The sequence below is a fragment of the Carassius auratus genome, chromosome 32 (genome assembly GCF_003368295.1).
Source record: "Carassius auratus strain Wakin chromosome 32, ASM336829v1, whole genome shotgun sequence".
In the NCBI taxonomy this organism is placed as follows: Eukaryota; Metazoa; Chordata; class Actinopteri; order Cypriniformes; family Cyprinidae; genus Carassius; species Carassius auratus.
In genome coordinates, this window is record NC_039274.1 from 28,977,313 (window position 1) to 29,003,335 (window position 26,023).

General features: G+C 36.7%; 1 protein-coding gene across 2 annotated transcripts in view; it reads left to right on the forward strand.

Annotated features, from left to right (window-relative positions):
• The window catches only part of LOC113052024 (cGMP-inhibited 3',5'-cyclic phosphodiesterase B-like), a 52,465-nt gene that overhangs the window by 18,980 nt on the left and 7,462 nt on the right, over nucleotides 1-26,023 (forward strand). For both annotated transcript variants that reach the window (XM_026216266.1, XM_026216267.1), the window contains exons 2-9: nucleotides 18,562-18,612; nucleotides 20,596-20,844; nucleotides 22,307-22,449; nucleotides 22,900-23,006; nucleotides 23,561-23,780; nucleotides 23,866-23,957; nucleotides 24,064-24,215; nucleotides 24,778-24,912. In XM_026216266.1, coding sequence (XP_026072051.1) covers nucleotides 18,562-18,612; nucleotides 20,596-20,844; nucleotides 22,307-22,449; nucleotides 22,900-23,006; nucleotides 23,561-23,780; nucleotides 23,866-23,957; nucleotides 24,064-24,215; nucleotides 24,778-24,912 — 1,149 coding nt within the window. The remainder of the gene's footprint in view (nucleotides 1-18,561; nucleotides 18,613-20,595; nucleotides 20,845-22,306; nucleotides 22,450-22,899; nucleotides 23,007-23,560; nucleotides 23,781-23,865; nucleotides 23,958-24,063; nucleotides 24,216-24,777; nucleotides 24,913-26,023) is intronic.

The window sequence follows — 26,023 nt, forward strand, 5'->3', positions numbered from 1 at the left end:
CCTGCAGTGCGAAAACGCCCAAAAGTGGGTAGTTCCACAATTAGTTCTGGTACTATGAAAAGGTTCCTGCAGTGCGTGAGTCCCTCTAGTCAATGAATAATCCTGAAGAGATCTTAAGAAATGTCCTCTAGCCACCACATTCCAAAGATGTGACTTTGGCCAACTGAAGGGTTTTTGCCTTTCATCACCTCATACCTCATCCATCTTCTTTAACCATAAACTCATGAAGATACCTGATTTCCCTTACCCCATTTAGTTTTTTAATTTTAAAAGCTTTTTTTTTTCCAATTATTATTATTTTTTTAATCACCGAAAACAAGTTTAGTGTAGGGCTGTCAACGAATATTCTAAATTCGAATATGTATTCGAATAGTAAGAAGAAAAAAACTAATTTCGAAGGTGAAAATTAATATTCTAATAAAAATAAAAAAAAATTGGAAAAAAAACGCCCGCGGTAGTAGAGGCGTGGCTGTCTGCTTTGCGAGTGGGCGCGCTAGCGCGCCTGAGGGTTCAGGGACAGGTCACAGGAGTCACACTGTCTGGCACAGCATCACTGCTGAAAGTTGACGTGTCTTCAAGGAAGATGCCAGCAAGTGCAGAGCCCCACTCGACCGCAGCAGAGAAAATGAGGTAAAATTATTGACCCGCGAGATAAAGTTTTATGCAAGCTATTTAAGATACAGTTAGGATACCATTCGACCACTAGCAACATGAGGTCACATCTCAAAAATGTGCACCCATATGAGCATGGCATAATGTGTGGAACCCCAACTAAACAGTCACATCTTGACACTTAACGTTAATTTGCATCGCCCGCCACAAGCTCTTTCTCTACAACACGACAAGAGGCCATGACGGATAAATAAATTTCGTTCATTTGTAAGGACATGAGACCGATCAGTGTCGTGGATGGGGCACGCTTCGGGGAGTTCTGTCAAGCAAAGGAATTGAGATTTGATTATTTATCGTTTCATGTCAAGGAAAAGTTCAGTGTTTACCACAGCACAGCTCGCTCGGAGCATTCAATGTCAGTTCTATATGCTGTAAAACTTCAATTAATATTAATAATATTTGTTTCAATCACTGAATGAAGCCTGCTATATTTGGGACAACAGCCGCGACCTTAAATTGCTTGCACAAAACTCTTGATCATTACTCAAAATTTTTTATTTTTATTTAAACCGTTATGCGCAGAGAACATGAGGGTGAGAGAGCGTGAGGTCTGCAGTCTTGGCCATTAGTTGATTTCCTTGTTTTTGTGTAGGTAGTACGTTGTCATATATGTTTAAAGTTAAATAGAGTACCTATACAAGTAGTTATGTCTCTGTATTATTTTGTCCTGTTACTGACGTAATGCGTGTCATTGACAACATTCAAACAGATGTTCGAATAGTTATAATTTTAATAATTTTTTTTAGAGGGAATATTCGAACGTCATTTTTGAGCAATTTTGACAGCCCTAGTTTAGTGTCAGTTCTGTGGGTATAGTGAATCCCCTGAATAAGACCGTGTGTTCTACCAATCTCAAATGAAGGTGATTTGCGCTTGAGAGCATTCTATGTTTGGGTTCTTTGTTTTTTTTTTCTGATTTTTGAACACTGAGGCACCACAGTGATGTGAAAAAAATGCTTACGTTAGATGACATGAGATATTTTCTTAAATTTTCTTTACAAATTTGGGATCACTCAGACAGTGCTTTATTTTGAAGTGAGCGTTAAGTTGGTCATGGTTCTGATTCATTGAGGAGTGAAGGAGCAGCACGAGTTGAAGGCAGGGAGTCACATCAGGTGTATTTTAAAATGGTTTCTTGGTCTCAGCATGTTTAATGATCTGGCTGTGCATTTAAGTGAATGTCAGAAGAATGTCTAAAAGTTTTGTTTTATTATGTTTATTTAATGACTCTAAAATGTGGTGTGCATTTTCAAATTTATTGTCTAATATGTAATATGTGAAATGTTGTAATTTAAAATAACTTTTTTCTATTTAATGTATTTTAGTGTCATGTATGGTGCTTAAGAAACATTTCTTATTATTAATGTTTAAAACATTTGTACTACTTAATTTTTTGTGTGTAAACCATGATCCATTTACCGTATTTTTCGGACTATAAGGCGCACCTGAGTATAAGTCGCATCAGTCCAAAAATACGTCACGACGAGGAAAAAAACGTATATAAGTCGCACTGGACTATTAAGTCGCATTTATTTAGAACCAAGAACCATGAGAAAACATTACCATCTACAGCCGCAAGAGGGCGCTCTATGTTTTCAGTGTAGGCTACAGGAGCACTTAGCAGCATTAGAGCGTCATCTCGCGGCTGGAGACAGTAATGTTTTCTCTTGGTTTATTTCTCTTGGTTCATGTCAAATTAATTTTGATAAATAAGTCGCACCTGACTATAGGTCCCAGGACCAGCCAAACTATGAAAAAAAGTGCGACTTATAGTCCGGAAAATACGGTATATGAAATAGAAATTATGGACATTTATAAATGTCTTTACTAGTCAATTTAATTCTTTCTTGCTACTTTCAGAATAGTACTTTTTTTAGTTTGCATGTGGATGAGGATTTGTTTGGTATGATGGCTGGATTTTTCCAAGTCTTGTTTCTCACATACACACACACACATACATACACAGTGTTCATACACATACGCACACTTTCTCTTTCACACACTCCTGTCATGATTTGGACTCTTGATCCAGAACAACACTCCTATAACAATTAGCTTTGCCAACAAAAGGCGATTTTATGTTTCTTGTAAAACAAATCATTACACTCACATTTGGGGAATTTTTCAGACACATTTCAAAGAGCATGCCCTGAAAAAAAAAACTGTGTCTGATATTTTATTATTCTAAAGTGTTTTGTCCAGAATACCCAAATTACCCATGATTTGGGAGAGTACACATAGTACACAGCTTGTCAGGTGTAAGATCACGGTAACACGGCTGTGCCAGTGAGTTTTGGGAAGGTTAGCGGGATAGTTCGGTTTACAGTTTTGATTTACTTTCTTGGACAGAGTTTTGTGTAAGACAGAGAACATGTAAGCGTGAAGTCCTGTTTGTGCATGTGAGATGATCCCACTGTAAAACATGGGCAGGCATTGCATACTATGGCTGTATACTAGATGGCTGATCTTTCCTGCCCTGATCTCCTCTCAGCTCACAGAGCTCTTCCTTGCTGTCTGCTGCTCTTTAATAAAAAGACCCCTGCTTAACACTACTGTCACAATCATCAAAAAGCTTTCTATGAAATCTCTTATTGCTGACATTATTTGCCTTTGTCATTGTGTGCTGTCAAGATACCAGAGATGAAAAAATAAAAAAATAAAATGTGCATTATTTAATTAAATGTGCACTAATTTGCACAATTTTCCAGAGTAGAAATCTGAATATTCCATGAAGCCAGGTACAAAATTCTTGTTTCATTTTGTTGACACATTAGAGTCAAGGTTGTTGTTTTTTCAGAAGGGATTTTGGATATCTCTTTAATGTTCATTGAATCTGAAAATACTGTCAACAGCCAGAAAAAAGGTCCATCATGCCTTTAGGATAAAAATGTTAAATGAAATCAGACATATTATATTATGAAAAAAACCCCTTATAAAAACATATTGATAGAATGATTCATTTTTGAGAAAATTAACTTTAAAGATATGTGATATAGGCTAATTGAAATGCACAGATGCGAATAGATAAGGTGAAACACAATAAACACTTCATAGTGTATTTTAAATGTTTACTTTCCATTAGTCAGAAACTAGGCCAAAATTTCCAAATTGTCCAGTAATGAAAAAAACAACACCACACACACACACACACAAACAATTGCAACCCTCTACGGACACTTTGGCAATTAAAAAATGGCACAGTTTTTTAAATATCTGAAAGTACATTCCTAATATCAGTAAGTGAAATATTATAATATGATATTTAAGTATTATTTAATGATAGAACTTCAGTTATTAGAACTAAAATTTGGTTATGATGTATGAATGCATAGATATTTTAACTGAACATCTTAACTGGGCTGGTGGTGGTGCTTTGTTGGTCATTCAGTGTTTCTTAAAAAAAACAAAAAAAACACTAACCATAATACTTATAAGATAAAAATAATAATAAGAATTCTAGTAATAAGCACATTATAAAACCACTAAGGATTTAGCACAGTTTTTAAAGTATTGTATACCTTAGTTCTCCTGAAGGTTGGTTAAACAGGTTGCTTTTTTATAGAAATAAAAATAATTTAGTTTAGTCGGAAAATGTACACTACACTAAACTGAAAGTAGCTCCTTACATGCAGGGTTGCCATTTCTGCATGACAAAACTAGCCCAATGGCCAGTCAAGAACAGCACAAAGTGCAATGACCTTATCCCAAATATCAAAACTCAAAATAAGTAATTTCCATATCTAAAATACATATATATTTTACATATATATTTGTTGCACACTGACCATAAACGTGGACTTGACAACCCTGCATACAACACTAGCTGCTGGAGTCAGATTTCACTGATCAAGGCTCATCTAGATTAAGGAGAGATGGTGGAGGATATAGTGGTTGACCGATAATAGGTTAATTGACAGCCAATACTTATATCTTGGAAACAGGGGGACCATTAGCCGATATAAAGCCGAAATAATTTTTTTTATTATTATTAATATATATGCCTGTCTTCCCTGTAAGTTGAAAAATTTCAACTCGAGCAGAAAATTTGCATGACGCATTGTTCTGTAAGGTGCAGTGTCTGGAGAAGAACCTTTTGCGCCAAGAACCCAGAAATGTCAGCGTTTGGCTTTCTGGCATATTTGGGACAAAAGCAGGTAGCCTACAAAGCATCGAAAATACTTATTGCCACTAAGTTGATGGCGCAATGTTTTTATTCACACGAAAAACATCCCGTGAGTAATCTAGAGCGAGTGACGCAATGTGTATAACAAAATGCACATGTTGCGGGAGTGGACGGTAATGGTCAGAAATTGAGCAGGAGCGGGATTAAGAAAACTGAACCGTGGGCTCTACTGGGTAGTATTTTAATTAGCTGTTCCTGGATGCTGTTGTTTACTACACAAAATAATTGCAATTTATCTTTTGGTTTATATAATATAAAAATGAAAACTATTATTTATTCACATTCTATACAATCTAACTGGGATATACACTGTTTTTAAAGTATAGTATACCTTAGTTCTCCTGAAGGTAGGTTAAACAGAAGCCCGAAATACCGTAGCCTGAATATTTTTCTACATGACTTTTTACAGGCCTTAAATACAAATACACACTGTACCCTAGGATAACAAACAAGGTTGTGTGCTTCTATACATCAACAAAAGTTTGACAACGCCCGTCTGTCACGACAAAACTTGATCACTCCCAACATAATCAACAGTGCTGCCTGCACTCAAAGGCCTGTTTCCATTTTTTATACACTACACAGCTAGTCCAGCTACTTTATTTTGCCGCCCAACTAAAATATTATTTAAGCATGACATGAGTGTTGATTGATGGCCATGTATTTTTAGCCATTATGTATTTCTTTTGACAGTTACATCAAAGCCATTTTAATGTTTCTGATCTCCAGATAGGACTGCTACCTATTTGGTTTTAAAAGTGATTTATTTTTTGTTCTTCAATTTAATTAGTTTTATTATTTGAAAATGTTTTTTTTACTATAATTTATAATGTAATGTATATTGTGTGTGTGTGTGTGTGTGTGTGTGTGTGTTTGTGTGTGTGTATGTATATATATATATATATATATATACACACACACACACACGTATATAAACAAACATATATGTATATTTATATTGTTTAATAATTTATTATTTGTTTGTAATATATCATTTGTTAATTCTAATTATTACTATAATTAATGTATATTACATATAATATCTAATATTTTAATTTATAATATTTTTAACACAAACTATTTATTCATTACATTTTCATATACAATATATAAACATTGCTGTCATGAATTTGTTGCAACCGTTCCGCTGGCTGAAAGTGGCACTACCTGGTTAGTTGCCTCGAGGACATTTGAGTTTGAGACTCCTGATTTACAATTCATTTATTAGATATGACTGATATATGTCTGTAAGAGTTAAGCAGGAAGAACTCATGATTATATGATCGCTTTGATAATCAGTTAAGAAGCCTGTGGCCCAGAGCATCCACTTGTTTGTAAATGATTCACTTGTCAACAGGTGATTTCTCTGGGTTCTCTAACAGATGGCAGCTGGGCGCCGTTCATGGGCTTGTTAGTGACTAGAGATCTGCAGTGTTCCAGAGTGCCTGTGTTTATGTGAGAGGTCTGTCCACACTGATTCCAAGATAAAGCCAGATGTTCCCTTACAAGGCCTCCAGCCTGGGCCTATCTGGCAGCCATGGCCATATCAGGTAGAGTCTTCCTGTTGTGCTCTGACTCTCTTTCCCCTCCGCACGTGAGAACGCCTCTCTGCCAGCGTTGTTTGTGTGTTTGGCCTTACTTGACACAAATCAGTCTGGCATGAGCTGTGCTCCATGGAGCGAAAAATTCCGGGGCTTGACGTGTTATATCCAGCATGTTGACGTTTTGGAGACGTTATGGGGTGAAATGTTAACATTGGAGTTCTGGAGAAACTCTGAGGGATCTATTATGCATGAGGCTGTCGTTGTGTGTGAGTGTGTGTGCTTACATGTGCTCTCTGTTCCATCAAGCTGTAAGGAACAGTGGCCTGTGTTCGTTCAGCCTTTACAAGGCAATTACTGCATAAACGTCTGTCGGTCAGGAAAGACCATTTATTGCCCCTTCCTTTCAAAGTCACTTATATAAAATATATGACTGGCTCTTGATGGTGACAACAGGGAAGTCAAGCTACTTTCGAGTCAATCTTAGATCATGTCCTGTAACATTTCTAAACACATTTTGATTGTTCTATTGTACGTCAGCTTCACAAGAAAATACACTGATAACTTTCAATAATATCTACTGTAGATGGCACCAGACAAATGAAGATGCCAGAAAGAAAATTGTTAAAGGATATGTCAATATTTTCACATCACTGTTTTATTTTATTTTGATTGCTAGTTTAATTAGAATTTAAGTAAAAAGTACAGTAGTATAGATTAACATCCAGGTGACATTAGACTAACAAAGTTTAGTCAAGAAGGCCAGAGATAATTGGTTATTATATATTTCAGAACTAAGCTCACAAGGCTTATCATGGAGTGGTGACTGTTGAGGGTGTTCATGACGGTAGGGCACATAGCCAGTGTCCAGAGTCATTTAGACCTGTTTGTGCTGGGTTGAACAGCTGAGGTCTAGGTCAGTAGAGGATACTGGGCACAGATAAAGCTCAACCCACATGAAATGCCACCTGCCTGAAACTATTAATGGGTGTGTGATTTATTGAGTGCAGTGCTTTAACTTTGGATCAAACTACCTCTTAGAATCTAATCTCAAATGTACACTGACGGCTTGCATTAACATTGCCGTACGGACGCAATTTGTCCCTAAGCCGCTAAATATATTGCGTACAATAATCTGAGTATAAGAGGTTTTATCATAAACCTAAAATGCTAATGTCTTTCCATCTGGCTTGGACATTTTGTATACCTCTTGATCCTGTTGGGCTTGTATTTGAACCTTTATTTTTCAATGAAAGGTTCCAGAAAGCAGTAATAAATAGAAAGGCAGGGGAGGAGTTTGAATTGGTGGAATGAGACTGCTTCACCTTCCGTGCTCTAGATTTTTCACACTGTCCTATCAGCCGGAGTTTGAGAGAGTCAGTCAATATGTCACACGCGCCCGCTAGAACTCCATGTGCTCGCTCTGGAACAAGACTAGTTCGGATAAGCTTTCAAAAATAACTAAACCTGCTTCAGTTTTTGTTGTGAAGGTTTCTTGTTTATTTAGGGATCAAAAGGAAGGTCTAATGGCCCCCTAAGGGCCAGTGACTTTAAAGACCAGTTGATGGAAGTTGGTCCTCACTATATTTAATGTTTGTTGGTCATGTACATGCCGTTGATGTTGTTGTTGTTTTTGATGGTTTTTATAGCAAATTGAATATAGTTGTCATATTTCACAGATTTAAATCTCACTAATGTAATGATACAACTGGTAGATTACTTTAAACAAATTACTATTATTTTCCAGCCAATGTGTGGTTTATATGAATTTATAACTTTCGTTGAGTCTCTTCGTCTATGAAAAATATAAATTCTGGTAATAAAAAAGTCTGTATTTATCATATGTTGTAGGGCCAGAGAATATTGGCCAGCAAAAATATGTATTGTTGAATGCATATATTTATGTATAATTTAATAATTTTTTCCAAGCGCAAAAGTCCATGTGCTATGTATACTATATTTCTCTAAATTCATAATTTTATTTAGCAAGGATGAATTCATTTTTTTAAAGTAACACTAAAGCTAAAACAGTTGCTATTTCAAATAAGTGTTGTTATTTTGAACTTTCTTTTCATCAGGGAATCCTGAAAATAAAATATCAGGGTTTCCACAAAAAATATTAAACCTGTCTAATATATAAAAATATATTATATATTGTGAAAATTGTATTATAATAAATGCATTATAATAAAAAAAAACATTATTTTAAATTCTAAATAATATTTCAGTATTAATGTTTTTACTAGGTTTTTGATAAAAAAATAAATGCAGCTTTAGTAAGCATAAGAAACTTCTTTCAGAAACATTAAAAAGTCTTACCAAACCCAAACTTTTAAACGGTAGTGTATATATTAAGGTAGTGATTTCAAACATACAGAGGGATTTCTGCATTGGTGCTTTTCTTCAAATAATTGTGAATATATGGACCATAACCTGTCTGTGTGGTTTGTTTTGAGCCCATGTTCTCACTGGAGATCTGGTAGTTTCTGAACACGATTGTATGTGCTTCTTTGTAACTTTTTGTCTTTTTTGATGAGTATAAAGCAGAACAAAGCCAAATAGTGATGGGTCATTTAGTCTTGAAGCATACCATTGTGGGGAAAAAGATCATCATTGACGTGATATTGTTGATTTTCCTCAGCTTGTGGCATTTCTGTTGTTCCTGCAAAAACGTGTTTGTTATTATGCAAGCTCTGCTCAGTCTGGCATGCGGCCAAGAGCCAAAACCTGAATAAAGAGTGAAGAGACAGACACTTTAACACAGTATAGCCTTGTGTATTATCGTAGCTTTTGAACTCTCAAGACAGATGTGAGCTGCTAAATTGTTTTATTTTTTGTCTTCATGGTGCATTTTTCACAGATTATCATGTTTGAAAGGAAATTCAGAAGCACTGCTTGCACACGACTTCATGTGATATTGTTCATTTAATACACGTAACCCAAACTTTGTTAAAACAGAAATTCTGACAGTCCTTCAAAAAAGGGATTTATGTTTTGGGGTAGACTGTATTTCACTGTGTGCTTTAATTTGCCAGTTTTCTTTAGGCTAATTATTAAAATTTGATCAGTTTAGTCAGTTTTATTTGCTGTAACATGTCTTATCAGAATCACAAATCAATTTAAAGCAAGAAGACGACACCTCGCAACCGTCTCTGTGCTGGAATTTGGAAGAGGTCTGAAAAATCCAGTCCAGGAGTAAGACTGGATGGAGGTAGTGTGACTACAGCTCGAGGTTCATTCTCCAGGAGCCACATTTACATCAGCTTGATTGGAAGAGGCAAGGTCAACCTTTGGGAAACCCTTGTTCTCTCCTCCAGGGTTCTTCCACTGTTTCCTGTTAGGGTTCTTTGAATGGAGGTGTTGTGGCAGAGGAACACTGTGGACTGAACTGGTTTGCGTCAGCAGCATCTCTTTGTGTTGGAGGCAGGTGACCCCAGAGAGGTGAACTATAAATCAGAGAAGCTCAGCAGCTGGGTTGTCCCGTTTACATGCATGCTTATTCCACATTATTTGTATGTATATTCGATCAGATATCAGCACACACAAACAGTGATGGACTATAGTTTTTTTTTTTTCCTTCAAGTGACTTCTGTGTCAGCAGTGTCGGATTTTCATTTCAGCCCTAAAAAATAAAAGAGCAGCCACTTTGGAGCTCTGCTCTTAGCTGTGCCAAGACAGCAGAGGGGCAAAGTGGTGCTGTGCAGCCAGCTGTGAGCAGAGGCAGGGCGAAAGAGAGGGCAGCCAAACTCCAGGGCTGCTCTGATGACCCCGTAAAACATCCCCACCTGTTCACAGCACCCACTCTGAGTCTGGTGTGACTGGGACCCTGTTTGGTTTGCAAAGGGGGCATGACTGCGACTTTTGTGGATGCTGCCCCGTGATTAGCATTTGACTGTTATGACACTTTTCCATTTTGCTTTTTTTTTTTTTTTTTTTAAGAGTTCTGCTCATATCATATGTATAATGCGGAAAAACTGTATGTGCACAGAATACACGTGTATATAATACTTTCATTCAGCAGTGATGCATTCATTTGATCAAACGTGACCCTTACAGAGACTGTTGTTACAACCTTTTTCTATTTCAAATAAATGCTGTTCTTTTGAACTTTATTCGTCAAAGAATCCTGAAAAATATCTTCACAGTTTCCACAAAAATATTAAGCAGTACAACTGTTTTCAACATTGATAAGAAGAACTGTTTAAATTAGCAGCAGATCAGCATTTTAGAATGATTTCCGAAGGATCATGTGACACTGAAGAGTGGAGTAATGACAACACAAGAATACGTTACATTTCAAATCCATTTAAAATAGAAAACAGTTATTTTTGTTTACAATGTTACTGTTTTTACTCTAATTTTGATCAAGTACAGCCTTGGTGAGCTTAAGAGACTTTTTCAAAAACATACAATCTTACCCCAAACCTCTAACCAGTATTGTATGTAAAGTAAATATACATGTTTTAAAAATTTTATTTATTTATTTTTGGGAACATTTTCGGTATCCCATCATCAGGATTGTTTTTAAGATTTGGTGTCAACTGACAAACAAAAATTTGTTTTTGTTTTTTGAAAATCAGCCCTTTCTAATGTTTGTTTTCAAATATATAGTTTTGCACATCCCTAGACAGAAAAGGATTCCCTTCCTCCTAGTCTAGCAAATCAGATGCCCTGGCTGACCACTGAATAACCCCACCTCCACAGCCCCCCATAGTAAAACCAAAACAAATGCTGATGGCTAAAGCAGACGCTAGTGAACTCCGACTGAGATTAAGACACCAACACACAATAAACTGGAACAATGTCTTAGAGCTTAACTGTGTTCCAGAACCATATCAGATTAGTTCTTGTGATGTTTAGATTGTCATGTTTTGCAAAAAGAGACAATGAGCCATTTTGAAGATCATTGTCTTAACTGCCGAGAGAAGAAAAGCCATCAAAATCATCATGACGCCATTGTGAGGAAATGCTTTCAAACCCTCCCTTTGGGACGACTCTCCATCATCACCCCCATAACCAGTTTGAATAATTTATAAAACTGCAACTAGTGCATCAACCCATTTACAACATCTTTGTTTTAGAGCACCTTATAATGACTTGCATCATTTCCTGGAAGACTGTAATCACACAATCATCATCAAAGCTTCTCGGCCAAATGGAACATTGGAAGCTTGTAGCCGGTTTGGTCTGTATCTGCAACTACCCTCAGTAGTTTGGAGAGAAGTGATGCTCCCATGTGAAAAGCTCAGGGTGGTGCGGTATCTCCTCATTCCCCTCCGCGAAGGGAATGTTCCACAGGCCTGCCAGCTCATCTTGATAGCATAACCCTCTTCCCCAGTCTCTCTCCTGTCCGTCAGCGACTGAGAGCCAGACATAATCACTGCTCAGCATGAAGTCTCTGACTGCTTTCCAGAAGACGGCATAACCCTATAATGACCAGGACTGTGAGCCATTAATGGTGGGTTGTACCCAAGTTCAAAGACCAAAGCATTGATATTGGAGATGCTTGGGTAAATATCTCTCAGAAAATTATGTTTTGCAACAAAAATGTTTCAGGTTGCTGTACACGCACGGATTCATTAATTAATAGAGTGTGAGATGCTTTTTCACTAGTTCCTGTTTTAAGTGGAAGCTCTCTTGATTTTGTGGTGCTGCTTAATGAAAAATCGAAATTGATTAAAATGTATTCTTCAACGTGTGATTGAATGTAGTTCCAGTGCACCGGTTTCCCGGAGAACATGAAATGGGCTGTTCAGATCAATGAGGCCGAAAAGTCATAATGTTCAATGTGGAATGCGATCGTCTCTAGGGGTCAGATGAGACTTGAGAAATGGCCAGTGACCTTGTCTTTGTGAGACTGGCTGGAATTGACTGCAGAGTAGCCAGGACTTTCCCACACTCACAGCTGCTGCAGAAAAGCTGAGCCGTGAGGGGCGTTAGCCTGCACTGACGTCAGCTCTCTGACACCCACTGGAACACAAACTGGGACACATTCATCTCTGCTACACACACACACTTCTGCTACATCCATGATAGGACTGTTTGAAATCACTCATCGTTTTGTACATACAGTACGGACCAAATGCTTTTGTACATGGTATTTTTGGTGGCATACTAATCCTGGCATTTTTATTACTCCATTTTTAAGCTTTCATCTACATACTATGTCGTTTTGTGTGAACCACCTTATACTGTATGCTAAAATCTTTACTTTGATCAAATTTTGTTGTGTATACTCTGCCATTCAAAAGTTTGGGATTGAATTTTTTTTTAATCTCACAAATCCACAAAGTCTTAATCAAAAAGACAGTAAAGCAGTAATATTTTGAAATATTATTCCAATTTAAAATATCTGTTTCTATTTTGAAACATTTTATTCTAGTTTTAATTCATTCCAGTGATGATTAATGTTTTTCTCTTCATTATCTCAATATTCAGTGTCACATGATCCTCCAGAAAACATTCTGATATGCTAATTTGGTGCTTGAAACATTTCTTACCTACAGTATTTATTAATCTTAAATGTCAATGTTTACATACTAATACACTTTTATTACATTAAAGTTGTATAAAGCAACATTAGTTGATGTATTACGAACTAACGTGAATTAAAAAAAATATTTATAACATATTAACCTAAATTAATAAATAAAAATGCAAAAAGTATAGAAAACTAGTCATAATAGTGTATGTGTCATATATATATATATATATATATATATATATATATATATATATATATATATATATATATATATATATATATATACACTTACAATTAAAAGTTTGAAAGATTTAATGAAAAAAAAATAAATAATGATAATACTTTCACCAAGGATGCATTAATGTGATCAAAAAGACTTTGAATTGTAATAAAATCTGTAAAATAAATTCTGTTCTTTTGAATGTTCTATTCAAAGAAAGTATCACAGTTTTCACAAAAATCAGCAGCACATCTGTTTTCAGCATTGTAATAATGAAAAAATATAGTTTATTGTTAGTTTATGTTGCACTATTGCATTACACAACGTTAATGTGTAGAAGCCTATTGTATTGAGTTACGGGGAAAAGCTTTCAAAGTTACCCGTTCACGGTATCAATAAATACATGCTTGTCATTTCCTGTGTTGCATATCAGGCCATATTTTCTTTGTCCTCAATCTCAGATCACGCAGCATTTGCTTATAACAAACTTCACCAAACGGTTTGCTGTGTTTTAAATCAAATAAGAGCGGTTTCTCACTTTTATACAATCCTGCCGTACAGACTGGTGTTTCTCTTCTGTCTGTCTGCATGTAAAGTAATCTGTGTTGATCAGCGGTTGGTTCACGGGCTGGTCTGTTGTGTGTTGATGAAGCTCTTGACTGGCTCTGTGTAGTTCTGTGGCTTTTATGATGCTGTTTGTGTTTGGCCAGCCCTGGTCAGCCTCTTGGTTTTGGTGTGCAGTTATTTAGCCACTCGACTGAGATTCTCTCAAACACACAATGCTCTTGTACTCTCCATCTCACACTGATGCTCTCATAGTGAAAATTTAGTAGCGGAAGTTCAGGTTTTTTTGTATTGTTGACAACTCATTTTTATTTTATCTCATTGTCAGCACAGTTCCCACATGTCATTTGTGTCTGTTCACATTAGGTTTACGCAAAGTGTGATATCTTTGACCTTATGTAGGCGAATGTCTGCAGACTAGAGTCTACTTTGGGTGTTTTAACGGATTCGGTGCTTTGTAATGCAAATACTGTATGACACATTTTTCCCACAATGCAGGTTTCTGTCCTTAAAAGAACAAGACTCTCTGTTTTTTGCCTGTGGGTCAGATTAAAGGAGTGTATTTCTACACATGGACGTGTGTTTTGCTTGTTTTTTTTTGCTTGTGTTTTAAACAGACGAAATGGTCAGTGAGTCCAGAGATGATTTTTTTTTTCTGTTTGTAAAAATTGATTAAATGCAGTCTGCCAGTAGTATGATTTTTTTTTTTTGAGAGAAATTATTCATGTTATTCATCAGGATGCAAGTGTCATCAAATACTTCTCTATTTTAAATAACAACTTTTTATTTATCGAGGTATACTGAAAAATGAATCAAAGTTTCCACAAAAATAGTTGTTTTTAATATTAATAATAATAAAGGTTTCTTGAGCTCCAAATCAGCAATGAAAGATTGTGTTACACTGAAGACTGGAGCAATAACTGCTGAAAATGTAGCTTCGCCATCACAAGAATCTGGAAACTACATCATTTTAGAATATATTAAAATATAAAACAGTTATATTAAATGATATTATATTTTACAGTGTGTGTGTGTGTGTGTGTGTATATATATATATATATATATATATATATATATATATATATATATATATATATATATATATATATATATATATGCATCATTGGTTAGCATAAAAGATACTTCTTTCAAATACATTGTAGGTATTTTGATTTATATCAAAGCTAACAAATGGTGCAACTCTAGTAAGATATCTCAATATTCATGAGATTGGTAAATTGTATTAATTATTATTCTTTTTTTTCTTTTTTTTACTTTATCTACTATTTGATACCTTTTTGAAAATAGTGATTGAGAATGCATACTCACATGGAGTCAATGTTAGACCTTTTACAGGTGTTTACACCTGGTAGTTACATGAATCTTAAGTGTGTCTCCTGTGACCGCTTGTGATCGGATTTCATGACTACATACATCACCGACTACGTCAGAGTGTAAAAGGAAAGTCTGCTTAGGGTTACTCTCAAATATACATACATTTAATAAATAAATAACAAACCCTGATGTTTGTAAGTGGAATTGTATTTTTAAAAAGAGTATTTGTGTTAACAGGACCTCAGCTGTGTTTCGCGTCTTCTCAAAATCAGTCGGTTTATCTCAAATATTTTTGAAAGAAGACGCTTATGCTCACTGAGGTCTTAAATACAGTAAAAACAGTAACATAGTGAAATATTATTTCAGTTAAATCTATTTTCTGATTCAATATGAATACATTTTGAAATGTAATTCATTTCTGTAATGGCAATGCAGAATTTTCAGTGGCCAATACTACAGTCTTCACTGTTACAAGATCCTTCAAAAATCATTATAATATGCTGATTTGCTTATAAAAAGTACAGTATCAGTATGAATGTTGAAAACAGGTTGTGCTGTTTATTTATTTATTTTGTAGAAACCATTTCTTTACTTCACTTTTGCTCAATGTAACTCACACCTCACTAAAATCTTAAAGACCTCAAACTTTTGGCTGGATTAGCAGTTACACTCCAAATGCGATGTAAGAGCGCATGTATTTTCAACCATGTACAGGTTAGCTCACAAAGAGACCTGCATTTAATGCTATTCCCTTCACCCAAACAGTTTGTTATACCAGGCATACCGGATTCAAAATATTGTAACATATTCAAGGAAGCAGATTTTATGAAAATCTGACCCACCTTTATTTTTCTGTTAATCTCGGTCCCATCTGTGAAGTTTACTAGCTCAACAGACCCTAAAGAACAGAAGTAGAGAGATTTGCCCTGTGTAACTCCGTGACATTGTGGAGCATTCAGAAGGGGAGAGACTTCATGAGGCTGTGTTCATGTACGTATGTAGCTCGATGCCACATGCTTGATTTAATGGGAACGTATGTGACAAGTCTGATGTTGAGTGGTCATTCTGACCACCAAAACCTTCCCTGTGAAAAAGAGAGAGAGCATCAGACACCCATTTCTGACACATTTCTCCTCGGTCTATTTCCCGCCATCCTGGTTGCAATGACGTTTGTACTATTGTTTGCTGGCCTCTCTCAGGTTGCCATGGCAGTGCTTATTTGCCATACTAAATGTCTGATGGCGTTAAAATGCTGACCGCTAACAGTGATCATCTCTGTCTCACAGCAAGAGGCCACTGTGTCCACATCATAATCTAATCCAAATCCAAACATGGAATCAAGTCATTTAAACTCCGTTGAGTCGTCTTTTGTGTGTTGGGATGGTTTAAGTTTTTTTTTTGATTCAGTTAAAGCAGGTGAGTGTGTTTCCATCAGCTACATCTGTTGCTCTCTGAGTCTGTGGTCATGTCTTTCGGACAGAGCTGAGTGCCTGAGAGTGCTGCTGGTTTTAAAGATCAGAGCTTCTGGAAGTGACACATGACACGGCCAGCGCAGGTGCAGGAGACTTCTGCTCTGTGTGTTGTGTGGAGAGATGCATATCACCAGTACTCCCCCATGTGGTCGAAAGCGGCACTGTCATTCTTGATGAGTTTAACACGGTGAACCGCTTACATACAGTGGCATGCGGAAGTTTAGGAACCCCTTGCAGAATCTGTGAAAATTTGAATCATTTTCAAAAAAACGAGAGATCATACTAAATGCATGTTATTTTTTTATTTAGTACTGTACTGAGTAAGATATTTTACATAAAAGATGTTTGCATATAGTCCACAAGACAAAAAAAAAAAAAAAAAAAGCTGAAATTATTAAAATAACCCCATTCAAAAGTTTGGGAGCAATGTGTGCTGTTACCTGATGATCCACGACTGTCTTTCGGGTTTGTGATGGTTGTGCATGAGTCTCTTGTTTGTTCTGAACAGTTAAACTGAGAACTGTTCTTCAGAAAAATCTTTAAGCTAATTAATGCATCTTGTTTCCGTCTGGAGCATCAGTGAACGTTTGAACCTTTTTTAATAGTTGTGTTTGGGTGCCCCAATTGTCCTCAGTGTGAAAAGATGTATCTCAGAATCATACAGTCACTGCCGTAAATATTTTTTTGAAGAACAGTTCTCAGTTTAACTGTTCAGAACAAACAAGGGACTCGTCAGATCATCCAGGTAACAGCACACAGTATTAAGAACCAACAAACTTTTGAATGGGGTTATTTTAATAATTACAGCCATTTTTTTGTGTTGTGGACTAAATGTAAACATCTTTTATGTACACTATCCTACTCAGGCCAGTACTAAATGAAAAATAACATGCATTTATAAAAATCTCTCTTATTTTGTTAAAATTTATTCACATTTTCATCGATTCTGCAAGGGTTTCCCAAACTTTTGCATGCCACTGTATGAGCCGTTGTTGGCCGAGAACTCTCAAACTTTGCTTGTCTGATTTTTTTAAAACTGTGACATGCTACTGTTCTTTTAATGATGTTGAACTCTTGTTAATTTGCTAAAATTCATTTATGCCAGTTTCCCCTTTAAAAAAAAGTTTTCCACATCCCTGAAAGAAAAGATTTGATCTCAGTTTTTTGTTGTAAACAAAAGTAAACCAGACTTTGTGGAAAAATAAATAAATGATAAAATATGGCTTATTGTTATAAAATACTTGATTTTAAACAACATTTTTCTAATTCTTATAAAAGTATAGGCCTACATGTTGTCTTCTAAATAATATGAGGCCATAAAACTGCATGGAAAAGTTGTCCTTTAAAACATTTTTTTTATCACTTTGTAGGACTGTAGGACAAATTTTTGTGCTGCAAAAAAATATAACAACAATTGCCAGAAATGTGTTTACTTATTAGTTATAACAGCTACAATCTATGCTTTTGTTGCTAAATGTGTTGATTGTGACTTGTGCGATTTAGTTTTGAGGTTTGGGCCTCTAATTTGGTATATAATGGATAAGTTACATTTTCAAAAGTGTCCAAGACTACTCGATCATATTTTTAATATATTTAGACATCTTGTTTTTCATTTTAACTGTAAAAGAAGCTTTGCTATTCCATGATACTAGAAAACAGACAGTCTACGAGCTATCTTGGTGATAGTGTTGTGGGACTTGCCTCTGAGCCCTTGAGCCAGATAACGTGGAAATGCAGTCAAATGACGTAGTTTGGCTAGATAAGATCTGCGAGCGATATTGTTGACGTCTCATTGTGGTTACAGTGGTTTTCTTTTCTTTCTTTCTTTACCCTGCAAGCACCAGAAAGGTTTTCGTTCAGCAGTTTTCAGCACATAAGAAGCATTGGCTCAGGTGTTGACAAAACGTTCTCTCATACATCAAATGGATGTTCAAACCAATACCTAGAAATGTGTTTATTTTTACATGGTTAAAGGCACTTCAGCAACATAAAAATAACTCCCTTCAGCTGCTTCTTTGTCTTAACTTTCCATAGGTTTCGTGCAGGGTGGCAGTCGTGAATGAAATGTGCTTTGTTTTGTGTCTTTTTAGATGATCCTGTGGGACTGGGACCTGAAACAATGGTACAAGCCACAATATCAGGTCAGTTCTACTCCTGCTTAACTTTTCAACACGTTTGAGTATTTCATCAGCACAATTTATGTAAGGTTTATTAGGCAAGTGCAATCTCATGACATTCTGGCTCAACCAGCCAATATCCAGGCCACTCAAGTGCATTTGTTTTTAATTCACTTTTTATGAACCTTTGTGATGTTCTTCTGTTAGTAACACTTTACAAGAAGGTTCATTAGTTTCATTAGTACTTTATTTAACATGAACTAAGAATGAACTATTCTTCTACAGCATTTATTAATCTAAGCTTATGTTTATTTCAGCATTTACTAATGCATTATTAAAATTTGTGTAAAAGTTGTCCTTGAAAACATTAGTTAATGGACCGTAAATTAACATGAACTAACAGTGAACAACTGTATTTTCATTAACTAACGTGAACAAAGATGAATAAATGTATTGTTCAGTGTTCGCTCATGTTAGTTTATACATTAAAGGGATACTAAACCCCAAAATTAAAATGCTGTCATTAATCCATTACCCAGATGTCGTTCCAAACTCGTAAAAGCTTTGTTTGTCTTCGGAACACAATTTAAGACATTTCGGATGAAAAGCGGGAGGCTTGTGACTGTCTGATTGACTGCCAAGTAAATAACACTGTCAAGGTCCAGTAAAGTATGAAAGCACATCAGAATAGTCCATCTGCCATCTGTTCAACCGTAATGTTATGAGGCGACAAGAATATTTTTTGTAAGCGATTTATATATTTTTTTCATTTTGCGGTGGAGTATCCCTTTAACTGTCATTAACTAATGGAATCTTATTGTAAAGTGTTAACGAATGTATAAAATGGAAATAATTTAATAAAATGTATTTAAAAATGATTGGTATAATGAATTTTTTATGTGATTATTTTTTTTTTTTCCTTTTAGTAATCATTCATTCAGAATGTATGACTCTAAATGTTAAATGCATTTATATATTTATATTATATATAAATACTGTATATTATATTATATTATATTATATTTTTTTCTATTAGTTGAATGAGAATTTTATTTTATAATGCTTTATATACAGGCCAGAATAAGAGAGTAATGTTTGTAGTCCTTTACACACAGACCATCATCTCCTCTCACTTTCTCTATGTCTGAATGAGCCTCATATCATCCATCTTGATGACAGTTTGTAGCCTGTTAGCATGCTGAGGCCTGTAGCCCCTCCATCTGCCCGCTGCACATAACTGCGGCTGACTTGCAAGTGGATAACCCTCATTCTGGCTCACATAAAGCTTGCCAAATGACGTCAAAGCCTGGAGGAAGTGCTCGCTGTGCACTTTTACCACACACGTGTGAGCATGCACACACACAGGTTGCAGCAGTGCTGCCACTCTACTTTATTACTTACATCAGAACCACCACCCCATTAAAAAAAAAAATGATGTAGGTCTGAATTAAATAATCAATAAAAAGAGCGCAGCATGTGCACACAAGGCTGAAAATGGATTAAGTTTATAGATACCCAGAGTTCTTCCTGTAATATCATTATGAACGGTTCTTTTTTTCTGCTGCTTCTGCTGAGTGGATATGATCAAAAACTGTCTCTGCTACTTTCCTGCAATTATCAAATGGATGGCTCCGAGAATGAGTCATTCTTTGCTACAGTTACTACTGGCACAACTCTGGAGCAGTGGGATGACATGCTGCACGCTCCTGTAGCTCCGTCATTGTAACAACGCCAAAGTCATAGATTGGATTCCCAGAGAATGCATTAACTGATCAAATGTGTTGCTTTAATGCAGTGCAAGTCACTTTGGGAAAAAAGTGTCTGCCAAATGCAAATGTAAAGGTAAATGTTTAAAATCCTGCTGTACTTCTAAAATGACCACAAGGAGGCAGTAGATATCTCAAAAACAGATATGTACAGCGTAAATCTTTGCTTCTTTGTGCAGCAATTTCTTGATTTTGAATTCTACACTATGGATGTTGTAATATGTACTCTTTGTGTACGTAGGGTGCAGTGAGTGGGAGTGGCGTGGATCTCTCTGTGATAAACGAGGCCAGGAACCTGGTCTCAGACCTGCTGATGGACCCGTCTCTCTCACCCCATGTGCTCTCCTCACTGCGCAGTGTCAGTAGCCTCATGGGAGCTTTCTCTGGGTCCTGCCGGCCCCGGGTCAACCCCTTCACCCCTTTCCCCGGCTTCTACCCCTGCGCTGAGATAGAAGACCCTTCAGAGAGAGGAGAGAGAAAGCCACTGAAGGTAGGTGAGCAGCAGCGTTGGGGATCCTTGCTGAGCTACAAGTCACTCAAAATCTGAAGTAGTGGAACTGCAGTCAAGCTACACTTTTGAAAAAGTAATCCGCTACATACAAGCTACTAACAAAAAGCAGCTCTGCTATATTGTTGTTGCTCTAGGGCCAATAGTTATATATTTACAGTGACTGTGATGTGACATACAACCAAGTATCTGAATTCGTGCACTGCATTTAACTCATCCAAAGTGCACACACACACCCGAAGCACTTGGGTTCGGTGCCTTGCTCAAGGGCACCTCAGTCGTGATACTTAGGGTGAGAGAACTGTACATTCACTCCCTCCACCTACAACCACTCGAACTCACAACCTTTGTATTACGAGTCCAACTCTCTAACCATTATGCCATTTTTCTGTGCCCTGCTATTAAAATTATGGCCAGTGCTGGTATGCTGATAATTATATACATTTTATGGCTGATTACTGATGAAAAAGGTAAAATCTGTACTATTTTGTATAAATATACTATATACTATTTAAACACTAAAAAGTAAAATCAGTGGTTTTAAATGCTTAAAGTGAATTTAGTCATTACAACATTATAATGTACAGTCGACTTTTTATGACATTTGCACTTAACAGTGTTACAATGTTATTGTACTTAAAAGTTAAATATGCCAATAATACGGGAAATGTGGCACAATTAAATTTCCATTATGAGCCATTGTATATCCTATTATAGAAAATACCAATAAAAATTCTAATATCAGTCGATAACAATTGTAAAAAACGTACACTATCATTTAAAATTGTAGAGTCAGTAAGATATGAAATATCTATGAAATGATGTGTGTGTGTGTGTATACATATATATATATATATATATATATATGTACATGTGTGTGTGTGTGTGTGTGTGTGTGTATATGCATGTGTATATATATATATATATATATATATATATATATATATATATATATATATATATAATAATAATTTTTGTATTTTTTTTTAAAGAAAGAAGACTGTACATTTGTCAAAAGTGACATTTATATACAAATGGTTTATTTTTCAATTTCCATTCTATTCTTCAAATGATGAAAAGTATATCCCAGATTCCACAAAAATATTATGCAGAAAATGTTTGTAACATTAAAAAATATATATTTTGGGCATCAAATCAAATTAAAGAACGTACAAATGGAACACTTTACTAGAATGAATAATACTTTTTAATATTACAAATTAGAAAGGGAGCGAGAGAGAGAAAGGGATGAGAAGGCAGTTTCGGAGAGTGTTTTAAAATATTGCCTCAACTTGGGACTAAGTGAGCAATACAGTGGGAAATTTGGAAATATGTGCCCTTGAGCCAGAGGTATTATGATCTCCAGAGGTATTGTCCCTGTAAATAGTGCACTGTAAGTCACGTCTGCTTCTTGAGTACTTCCTAAATGACCTTGCACTTTCAGGGTCTGAGCAGCAGGAACAGTCTCCCTACCCCTCAGCTGAGGCGCAGCTCAGCCTCTTCCTCTTCCTCTCTGCCCCCGCTGGAGTCTGCCTCCTCACGCTGGGAACGCACCAATGGAAAGAGATCCTTCTCTGAGCTCAGCAGGTCATGTCTCACAACTACACTCTTACACTTTAGTGCACTCCCTGTACTCCTCTGGGACGGGCAAGGACTGGCACATGGGTGCATCTGTATCTGTGGTTTATTAGTCGTCACCAGATATGATATGATATAACTGAATAAATGAGATTTTAGTGGGACACTGCTTTTTGTAATTTTACTGTTTGCCCTCAAGGTGGCAGTGTTAAAAAGAGATCTGTCAGATGCTGCTTTGAAACATCATCTAATGTAAATTTGACTTATGACTAGACTAACATGGACTTGCTGAATGGGAACATTAGTCATTTATAAAATGCTCCATACCCCCTTGCATTTTTATTCTATATATTGAATTATCAAGTAATTGTATTATGCTTTCAGCTATCAATTCAATTGTAGTCATGTCAGCTATAACACATTTTGTCATTTATTATTATTATTTGTTTTACCCTACAGCCAGTGCTGTGTTTCTAATGGGCCCAACAGCAACTTGCTGACTATTCCTAAACAGAGATCCTCCTCCGTCACCCTCTCCTACAGCCACACTCTACCCAGAAGACCAGGTCTGCACCCATCAAGAGTGAAATAACCTTCCTTGCATATAATATTTTGTAAAACTTATGAGATTAGTCAGACTGATATACATGTCATAATTGTGGAGGTGGCATTACATCAACAGCTGTTGATGTAGTCATGAAACAGTCATGTTTTTTATCCGCACAATGGAAGTCAGTGGTCACTGATCTTGACACACAACACGAGGGTCTGAAGGGGTCCTTTCTGGTTGTTTTCATGTTGCATGACAACGAAATGGTCACCCGTACAGTACGTTGACTACACCACACTTATTTATTTGGACAGACGAGCGATAATAGTTGGTTTTTGCCAACATTTCTTATTCAGGAATTTCAGTATTTTAATACTGACCTTGACATACCTTACACCACCTTGACTTAAAGCCCACAAAAAAATATCTATTCAGACATTAAATCATAGCAGGAATGTATCATATTGTAATTGTATGAATTACATTGGGGGGTGAATGAATAATTCTTGTAGTTTAATTTACAAATTATAATGTAGATAAATGAATAAACATTGATTTTCGTGTCTATAGGTGCTTCTCCCAGTCTGAGTCCCGTCAGCTCCCCGTGTCACAGTCCCCCTGCTGCTCCCGGCTCCTCTCTGGTCACACGCTCTCCAGTGGAGTTCCCCGACACCGCTGATATCCTAACCAAGCCCAGCGTGAACCTGCACAAACCCCTGGGCTACACACTGAGCTCACCTGATTTCCAGCAACAGTATCGAGGTCCGGCCTCAGCTCCCTTGTGCACCAGGTACAGTAACCTTTAGAGCCCTTCTCCTCTTCTCTCAATTAGGTTGTACCTTATTATTATTATTATTTTTTTTTTTTTTTTGTAGTTGTGGCCGACAGATGCTGAAAGGTGTGGCCAGTGTGGAGGTGGTTGAGGGCCATCACACAACAGCCAATGAGATGCAAAGAACACGCTCAGGTAAAGTTAATAAGCTATGACACTAACACCATTTTTCACAACACAGTCATTCCTGAGTATAGACTTTGGTTTATCACTCAAATGATGGTTTTGCTCACTTTCTTAGCTGATGGAGCAGAGTATGGTGGTGAAAACTTTATCCGAGAGGAGAGCTTGGAGGCAGAGTCTCAGGAGGAGAGGACTTCAGACACAGCGGGTGAAAAACTAAATAGCCAGCATGAGGAAGGGGAACAGGAGCAGTCCTCATTGGATCCTGAGGTAAAGCATGCACACTTTATCCCTGCATGGGTTCATTATATTAATGTCTAAAACATTGCCTCAGAAACTGAAATTGATATCCAGTGTTTCTTGTGGACTTTTTTTTAAATTATGAAGTGCTGTTTCGCCTTAGAAAGCCCCGCAAAAAAAGAGCTTTTCTTTCATGTAACCTGAAATGCCCTCGCCTTGATTCCACTGCTCTCCTACTCCTTTTATTGGCCAGTGTGGCAGTTGTTAAAGTGGCCAGCTGTTGAACAAGCCGAGTGGAGTTTAGATGCAGAGTGCTTATTTGCATTCCCATGCTTTTGCATTATTATGTGGTTGCTGGATTTATAGCTGTGGCTCTTGAGTGGATCTCTCTGCAAACCCTCAGTTTATTGTTCAGTCCAAAGGGGTCCACAGTAAGAGCATGTGTGGACAGCATAAATTTAGCTGACTTCATAAAATGCTTTCGTTGTTATCTCTGGAAAAGATGCCAAGCATGACTTTTTGTGTAAACTAAGCTGTGATTACTGCAAAACCTTCTACCTTCTGTCTGCTGACTGTGATTGATCACTGACAGGGAGACGAGGAGTTCAGGTTGGACTCTATGCTGGCGGACCATGAAGCACTCATGGAAAGGATCAACACCTGGAACTTCCAGATCTTTGAGCTGGTGGAGATGACAGGAGGAAAGACTGGCAGGATTCTCAGCTATGTTAGTACTTCGTAGTATTAAAATGGAAACTCCACCCCAAAATGAAAATGTTGTCATTAATCACTTGCCCCCATGTCGTTCCAAACCTGTAGAAGCATTGTTTGTCTTAGGAACACAATTTAAGATATTTTGGCTGACACAGTACAGCGTATGCTGCTTGCGTTCAGCAGATATTCTCCAAAATGGTGCTACGGTGATGCGGAGGAGAAGAATTGTTAAAATCCTTATTTTAGTTTTTTTCATGGACAAAAAGTATGCTAGTCACTTCACAACGTTACGGCTGAACCACTGATGGCAGATGGACTATTCTGAAGATGTATTTTAAACTTTTCTGAACCTTGACAGTGTAATTTACTTGCCAGTCAATGGGACAGGCCTCACAAGCCTCCCGGATCTCATCCAGAATATCTTAAATGTGTTCCGAAGACAATCAAAGCTTTTACATGTTCGGAACGACATGGGGGTAATTGATTGATTAATGGCTAAATTTTTATTTTCAATTTTCAGTTCTGAGGTTAAAGACACTATGCATCTCGGCGAATCTGTGGAGTATGCATCATTTGAAACAATGTGCTTAGTAATTAAAGAGGCAGGATGGTGTTTCTGTTATTCGGTTTGTGACACACAAGATCGTGACCAACGGTCCCGTTTCACACAAGAATCGTTTTCGGAGCTGAAACTTATGCCTTGTCCAAATTCCCACTTTTGCGGCCTTGGCCACTTGAGAGCGCGTGCGCGTTACAGGAAGTGACTGTGCATGATTGTACAGATCTTAAAAACTCCAAACCACAGTCTCCTTAACGCACACTAAATCCACACTATCTAGAATACCGCTCCGGAGCAGTATTCAAGGCTTAGTGTATCCCATCATGCATCATATTTATTTTGTACAACATTTGGAACTGTTTTCAATCACTTAATTAGAAGCATCACAATTTACATTTATCATGTTATAGGGACTACTGAACAGACATTTAGAAGTTAATTTTAAAATGCAAAGTATTTAAAATTAAAATTAAAATAAAGCTATGTAAACACTTTCATTTTTACAATACTATAAAGCCCAATTTATACTTCTGCATTGAACCTATGCCATAGCTATGCCATAGGC